Source organism: Micropterus dolomieu, linkage group LG01 (genome assembly GCF_021292245.1).
Source record: "Micropterus dolomieu isolate WLL.071019.BEF.003 ecotype Adirondacks linkage group LG01, ASM2129224v1, whole genome shotgun sequence".
In the NCBI taxonomy this organism is placed as follows: Eukaryota; Metazoa; Chordata; class Actinopteri; order Centrarchiformes; family Centrarchidae; genus Micropterus; species Micropterus dolomieu.
The window spans coordinates 45,449,263-45,457,794 of NC_060150.1; the positions used below are offsets into that span (position 1 = coordinate 45,449,263).

General features: G+C 41.0%; 1 protein-coding gene across 1 annotated transcript; it reads right to left on the reverse strand.

Annotated features, from left to right (window-relative positions):
- Window positions 1-2: 2 nt before the first annotated feature.
- On the reverse strand, window positions 3-5,613 carry LOC123983245 (protein NLRC3-like; the record flags this gene model as incomplete). The annotated part of the gene is made up of 5 exons (XM_046069461.1): window positions 5,325-5,613; window positions 3,040-3,189; window positions 2,875-2,901; window positions 2,192-2,427; window positions 3-883 (listed from the first exon to the last, which is right to left on the reverse strand). Coding segments are annotated over exons 1-5 (1,365 nt in total), but the record flags the coding sequence as incomplete, so codon positions are not given.
- Window positions 5,614-8,532: the final 2,919 nt, after the last annotated feature.

An 8,532-nucleotide genomic window follows, 5' to 3' on the forward strand; every position in this document is an offset into this window, starting at 1 on the left:
TCCAGAACTGTAGCAGTGATCCAGCAGAAGACTGGGATTAGACACATGATGTGGAGGCTCCTGGAGGTCTTGATGTGTGAGATGATTCTGCTGGACAGCTCTTCATCACTGACTCTCCTCCTGAAGTACTCCTCCTTCTGGGCGTCAGTGAAGCCTCGTACTTCTGTTGCCCTGTCAACACATGAAGGAGGGATCTGATTGGCTGCTGCAGGTCGGGAAGTTATCCAGACGAGAGCCGAGGGAAGCAGATTCCCCTTGATGAGGTTTGTCAGCAGCAGGTTGACTGATGACTTCTGTGTGACATCAGACACAACCTCATTGTTGTGGAAATCCAATGAAAGTCTGCTTTCATCCAGGCCGTCAAAGATGAACAACAGTTTACAGACAGCGAGCTTCTCTGCTGGGACCTTCTGTAATGTTGGATGGAAAACATGGAGCAGCGTGAGAAGACTGTGCTGCTCATCTTTGATCAAGTTCAGCTCCCTGAACGAGAGCATAATCACCAGACTGATATTTTGGTTTTCCAAGCCCTCTGCCCAGTCCAGAGTGAACTTCTGCACTGAGAAGGTTTTTCCAACGCCAGCAACGCCGTTGGTCAGAACCACTCTGATGTGTTTCTGTTGGTCAGGTAAGGCTTTAAAGATGTCGTGGCACTTGATTGGAGTTTCATGGAGGGTCTCCATCTTGGAAGCTGTCTCAAGCTGCCTCACCTCATGTTGGGTATTAACCTCTTCACTCTGTCCCTCTGTGATGTAGAGCTCAGTGTAGATCCTGTTGAGGAGGGTTCCACTTCCTGTTTCATCACTTCCTTCAGTCACAAATTCACATCTCCTCCTCAGACTGATCTTATGTTCATCTAAAACCTCCTGCAGACCATCACTCACTAAAAAAAGAGAAAAAGGTTTGAGACAACAATTTTACCACCTTATACCAGCTAAATATAGAGAAGTAAAGGTTATAAAGTCCAGTTTTGGGGAACATCAGAAATCCCTTTTCTCTCAGCCTTTGACTTTGTGTAGGTGTACGTGTTTGATTGACCGGCTGAGCCTCAGCTGGTCAACAGCACTTAGTGGCTGTTACTTCCTTCCTTCCTGTGAAATTTAAAACTGATCCACCAAACAAATAATACAGAACATGTCTATGTTTTGCTCTGTAGACCTGTTTTTATTCAATAGCACTGCAAATCTCAGACAAATAGACTTTTTTCCTATAGCTGCTTCACAATAAAAGCCTCCTGCTGGTTTGTCGATGTAAAACTTTACGTGAAGCAGCAGCAGGAAATGTCAAGTTAACATTGGCAGCAAATTAACAAAGCTCTGATATGACTAAAGTACCATTTATTTGTCATGTTTAATATGTAGTCTTAATTGCTACATTGCTTAAAGAGAAACAATTATTTTCTATGGCGAGGCGAATGCAAAGAAACTTTTAAAAACAGAGCTTTGCCATCAAATCTCTGCAGCTCATCCAGGATGGTCTTACCAGTGACTTCGGTCTGATTGATGAAACTGATGTACTTACATGATTCTTGCAATGTTTAGGTTGTATCCACATGGTTGAATGCACTTATTTTAAGTCTCTAGGCTTGACAAGACAAGAAAATAATAGTACACTGTTATGAAGAAATATTCAATCTGGAGTCTGGGGTCCTCCCCCTGAAAAGATTGAGCATTAAACTTCATTTCCTGCATTCTGGTACGGTCCCGTCACATCCAGGCTGTGATTAGTCGGTTCGCGAAAAGCTAAGTTGATGAGCAACTTTAAGTACACAACTGCATGAAAGGCACCCGAGCTTCTTTCTCCTCTGTTAAGCGAGATATTAGGAGACTCGGGACTCGACTTGGAACTTGAGTGCTAAGACTTAAGACTTGACTTGGACTTGTAAAACGATGACTTGGTCCCACCTCTGCCTATTACACAATAATTCTGTGGGAAACACTGCACTGTGCATTTACAGATGTTTCTGGTGTTTTCTCTTAAAGCTAATGAGCCTATTTCTTTCACGCTGGCATTTCACTGGCATGTTGCAACATAACACCGCCCCCTCGCGATCAGATCGCCAATGGATGATCACAAGTAGCCATGATCAGATGATGTAAAAATAGAGAAGATCACCCAAGCCTATAAGTCTCTAAACAAACTTAATGTAATGAAATGTAGCAGGTTACATTTTTAAGATATCCAGTCTTACTTTGTACAGAGCTGCTATGACTGTCTTTCTGCAGTCCAGCTCTTGTTCTGGATCTTTCTCCACACTGGGGACAGGAGGAGTCTCCTGGTGAAGCAGACTGGTCCCAGTATGAGGTGATGCACTGTCTGCAGAACCAGTGTCCACAGCTGGTAGAGACTGGATCCTTCAGGACGTCCTGACACAAAGCACAGCAGGACGGCTCCTCCTCCACATAAACATGACTCCTCTTCCTCTCTCTGTGAAGACATTTCATTAGAAATAAAAATGATTTGTTGCTTGTTGTTGAAAAATATCCGACACTGTGTAGAAGCTCAGACGGTCACAGAGAACAGTAAAAGTGTCGTTACTTTTCTGCTTCCAAACAGACAGATAGTAATTACCTTTATTTCTTCTGTCACTCTCTACTAACCATGGATCATTTTCTTAAACAAGTAGTCAATTAAAGATTAAACTCAAACCATCAACACACAGAGTCAAGGAGAGCAAAGCTTTTCTATAAATGCTTTTTCACCACATGTTGAACAATATTGATATCATCAATAACATCTGGTGGATTATAATAGCTGATCTGGGAATGCACAACAACTAAATATTTTGGGAACAAGAAAATGAATAACATCTTTCAGATTTTGAATATCTTTACTTTGACGTCAACATGAGGGCAAAAACATATGAATATTTACTTGAAATGGAGGTTCTCAGGTGTTTTGCTGCGGAAATAAAATAAGATCTATCTCAGTTTGAAACAGTATCTGCACAATAGTTCTGCATCATGAATATAAATCTTTTAGCATTTTGAGTTCATCCTCAATCCTAAAGGTCAGTTTACAATATAAACAGTCTCTTACTTTGTGTCTGAGGGTGCATGTTCATTACTGAAGGCTAGAGGAATATTTTTCGACTGGTCACTCTTCATAGACAGACAGCTGGATGCTGCAGAATCTGCTCTGTCTTCCTCTTCCTCCATACAAACACTTATCTTCTGGACTTCAGTCAGTCTGAGAGGTAAAACAGTAACATTGACAGTGAGTTCAGAACACAAGAACAACAACAACAAGTTGGTTGAAAAAAACAAGACAGAGATTAACAGAAGAGAGAACGAAAGTAACACACACTAGAGCCCTGCACGGGCCTCAAATCTGGGCCCTAGCCTGGCCGTGGCCCGAGACGCCCAGCCCTAGCCCGGCCCATGTCCGACAGCTTATCAGAGCGCCCAGCCCGAGCCCAACCAGAGGCCGTGTTTTTTTCCTCCTCCCCAATATAGCCTTTAGCCTACTGCAGCCATTAAAACAGTTCAGTTCTGTTTATAATGGCAAATTTATTATATTTCTTTTTGTTTCTTTACTAAGTTCATTTAGAAAAATGTTTGGAACATTTTTTTGTTTGTTAAATGATTTAAAAAATAAGTTTAGACCAAGCAGGCAGGAGCCGACATTAAGTTGTTGATCAGTTTAGCTTCTCAAATCAACACTTAAAAATGTTAAAAAATGTGCTGTACTGGGGAAATGTTTGCTAGCACTAACCACCTATATATATTTTCCTCAGCTGTTTCACCACTTTCTGCCTGCCTCTCTCTCTCTCTCTCATTTGCTTGCATGCACAAAGGACACACAGAGATCTCGCCAAGCATTGAGTGTTTCCGTGCTCGCACAGAAACTCATTGGTTGCGCATGGATATTAAACAGCATGTGAAATTTTAGTAGGGTGGTCATTTATTCAGCAGCGTTGCAATCACACAATCTATAATCACTGGTCTCTGTTATGGCGGCTGTAGTATATCAGGACCCGTGACAATAACTTATGTCACAATGAGAATCAAAGACAAGTGTCGCCACCTCTCTATAATAAAAATAATTATTAATAATTAATACTTTATAGTTGTTAAATATTATAATTTATAATTATTAAATGACATCAACCATGACAATAACTATTTTGAATCTCTCTCTCTCATATATATATATATATATATATATATATATAGCTGTAATACCTGTCCATCCTCTTCCCTAGCTGACTCATCTGTGTGAAAAAATACAGTGCCCTGAGATAATCATTTCATATAAACTCAGGCACAATAATGTACAGGAGGGAAACAAACTTTAGAGTCATCTGCCCCTCTCTAACGTAGGTATGTGAGCAAAACTGTCAACATGGGTTAAATGTTAAAACCAACTGTACAGACAACAGAAAGTTGTTTATAGGTTCAATAATACGTGAACACTGGTCATTTCAAATTCGAAAGTCGTCGCTTTATTTCGTCCTTTGGTCTCCACAGAAATGAAAGCAAAAAGGTGTTATCCTACTACATGGCTATGACACACTGCTGGCTGCTTATTTACATTCTTGGTCAATGACGTTATTCAAATTCATTGAAATATCATTCACTTGTAGTTTAGCAATTAAGCTAAATGTCTATTACAGTTTAAAGAATGTTTTTACTCACTTTCAGCAAAAACTAGACGATTTTGTAACTGACAAACGGAGCGCGCTCACAATGCCAGTATTTAACATGGACTGTATGGTAACGGGAAAGAATGTGACTTTAAAACGAGGACGTGTGGTTCTTCCGGTGCATCATCTGCTGTCTATCTATCAGACGCATTTCTTTCCCGAATCACGTCTATCGGAAGCTAAATGACAGCCGCATAAAGCGAGCTATTTTCACCTAACATCTAACTAGCGAACAGCTGTTACGCAGAGTTTTGCCTGCCTGTGTTTCGGTTTAACGAGTGGCCCTGTTAACTGGTGGCCGTCAGCCAAATGCGTCCGTGGTTGTCGTAGATACAACAGCTGTTTAAAACAGGAAGAGAAACCGTAGCTGTCCCCACGAAAAGCCTCTTTCTGTTGTTGTTCATTAAAAAGTCAAAACATACCTTTCTGATTCGTCTTTGGAGTCGTGTGTTTACAAGATGTGGATGGGTAATCTACTTAAAAGGCTGAATCGTTTTTCTACATGACACGATATGTGTATTTAAAACATTTATTAGAGATAATGTATAGTTGTTAATAATGATAAATGATTTGAACTATATATATTTTTGTACCAGCCGCGAGGTGCATGCAATTCTCGGCGGGCAGGCAGAACAATACAGTCACTTGACTCAAGTATAACAACTGCGCACTCACAAACCTGAAACACTTGTGATTCACTGTCTGACGCTGCTTCTCTCTGTGAATGGCCGCTGAGTTTGTCCACAACATCAGCTGGTTATCAAGCTCGAGCTCATTGAGGGGGCGCCAACGAAACAACACTGTGTGCGTTCAGATCGCCCACAAGTTCCCTGCTAAGTGGACTGCACAGGTATTCATCCATTAACTGAGATTCCCAACTTTGTTCAGTACAAAGGGACCTATGAACTGTGTAACTAGGGAAGAAGTGAACAACAGTTCATCAGTTCACTGGAAGTTGACAAGCAAGATTTCCCATCAGCCCTTCTTCTTCTTCTTTCTTCTTTTTCCCGGCAGTCTCAAGATGTGTTTCAGCCTCCCAGCGGTAAAGTATCGCCATTGCATGGGATGAATATATCAAAACTAAAAACAAAGTTCTGAAAGGTTGAAACTAAGTGTTTGAAAACTCAAAATCTAACAAAAAAGTTTTGCAAGACCGAAAACTAAGTTTTGAAGGTTTGCAAAGTGTTTGCAAAGTGTTCTCTGCTTTATTAACTTTATTTTGTATTTGAGTTTTCCTTCTTCATAACAGCAACACTCTTTTGTTTCTTTTTTTTACAATGTTGCGTAAACAATGTTTCAGTTTCAAATTTGTCACTGTTCTCCCAGTGCATTAGTTTGTTTTTCGGGTTTGAAAGCTTGTTAAGGGTGATCTGAAAACTGGTGCACACATGTTGGCTTTTGAGTCCGTGTATCATCCGATCATTCAGTTATTCCATTTAATCTGACAAAAGAAAAAACAAATCAATATTTTGTTTTTCTGTTAGTCTGTATGTACCAAATGTGAAAGCTGATGTTTGTTTCCTTGCTTTATGCTCAAGACGGGAAATATAATAAACAAGGAAACAAAACGAACTAATAAGTAAAATTTACATTTTCTTTATTTTTCTTTATTTGTTTTCCCATTTCCCACGGTGCTGTCAATTCTGTTTTGTGCATGCGCAGTGGATAATCTCCAACCGCGTGAAAAAGCTTACGAAGCAGTTGTCAGTGGCTGTGTCCTAAATCCCCACTCATTCACTACTCCCTATACCCTCTATGTATGGAGTTGTATGTAGAGGACTACATAGTGAGCTCACTCGCAGTATTAAAACAATACTTTCGGACACTACTCCGATCAGTTTTTCTGTCAGCGCAATGCATGATGTTTAGTGACCATCGATTGTACACTACTTTTAAAAATGCATTCTGGGATACATTGAGTGGACTTTATAGGGTATAATAATTATCACTATACATTCGGACAGCACTACAAAATGGCAAGCTCACTATATAGTCCAATATAGTGAGTAGAGGGGGTTTTCGGTAGTGGGGTGTTGGGGGGTATTTCGGAGACAGCCACATCCCTGGTGTCAAATCCGTACCGCCTGCCAGATCTGTTCTGCACATGCACAAAAGTGGTTCTTTCAGTCAAATCTGCCAATTCAAAATGATCCAAATAAATCTTTCAAGTCAAGATGACAAAATGTTTTTTAATTACTGGAGATTAAACTTTTCACTATGATGTAATTGGAATATACTTAAGATATGAAAAACCTTCTTTAACAGTACAGTTTTTTCTGATTTGACAATCTAACAAAGTAGCAACTCAGACTCAAGGCTAACGCTATAGCTGTGCACATTGGCCCTCAGGTTAGCTTGTCAACATGCATACAATCGCTGATTTAGGTCTAGGCACACACCCTGATAGTTAGGGTAATGGTAAGGTGCTTTGGGAAGCTGTCAACGCCTTTTATACTAACATAGCTAGCTACTAGCGCTTTTGGTGTCTCAATACGTAGTTCGCCAAGTTCGGACTTCTGTACTTTAAAGCTCAGACTTGGCATGTTTGGCTCGGGAGTACAAACTCCCAGGAACGGGAGCACACAGTCAGTCATTCAGCATTTGGAACAGCAGCGGACTTGATGACGGCCGGACCCGTTAGCGGGCGGGACCTCACATCTCCGAAAACGTCGTAGCAATTTTTAAAATCAGCTCTGTCTTGAGAAATCAACCACATATTTGTAGTTTAAACAACTATATTCCCGCATAAAAAACTCTTAAAACTACTATATGTGACACAAGAACAGCAGTATTATAAGTTACAGAGTTTTCTCATCCGACATTTCCGCTTTTTGGCGGCGAAATGCATTGTGGGTTATTTGGCGATCCGAAGTCCACACAAGTCACCACTGATGCAGGCACGGGAAAACGGGCGGAGCGAGAACACATTAGAACACACTAGATGCAGACTTTTGAATTGGAACAGTACTTTGGCTGCGACTTATGATGTTTCACAAGTCCACAAGAACACAAGTACAGACAAGAACGCAGATTGAGAAACAGCCAGGGTGTCTGTTGCTGGCATACATAAGTAGGCCTACTTTTATGCCAAATAGGCCTAGGCCTTCAGGTGCGACTGTCCTTGGAAGAAAAGCATCTGTCTCAAATTTTTTAACCTCTGCAATGGCATCAGCATTTGCACTATGAATAATATGTGTCTCACTGACAAGGCTGGGGAGAAACGCACTGAAGCTTTGCTTAACCATAGTCACGTGGCACTGGTGTTTTGTTGCTTTGCTGAGCAGTGTTTCGAAACAGCTATGATTTAGGTCTGATGACCCAGGGCTCTTGAAAATCCTGGAATGTTTTATTGCTAAGCAAGTAGTTTCATAACTTAAAATTAGCTGACTAAATCGGCCGCACTAGGATTTCATCTCTAAACGTCTAATCAAGGAGTGTAACGGCTTGTCTTGTGACAGTCATGTCTATCCCAAAGAAAGGGAAATCAAGGTACCAAAAAAAGAAAAGAAAGTGTTGTGGGGACAGCCCGGCTGACGGTGAGTGTTTTGCTTTCCTTTTTGTGTTCATCCTCTTCAGGTTGTTGATGGCTTACTGGGTGATTTCTGGACTGTTGTCTGTCCGACCCAGCAGGCCTCTTAAGAGTCTCTGGTTGGACTCCAGAGAGAGGGCGTAAAAGAAGCGAACAAACAGGTCGATGTGGCCATTTTTACTTTCATGGGATTTCATCATGGCTCCCATCAGGAAGACATCCAGGGTTGAATCAGAATGTTTTTTCCCAGGAAATCCTCCAGCACCTGTGTGTTCCTGTTCCTAACATGTAGACTGCAGCCAGAAACTCCTGAACGCTCAGATTTTCTGGAAGATCACACTCTCTCTTTTGAAGATCT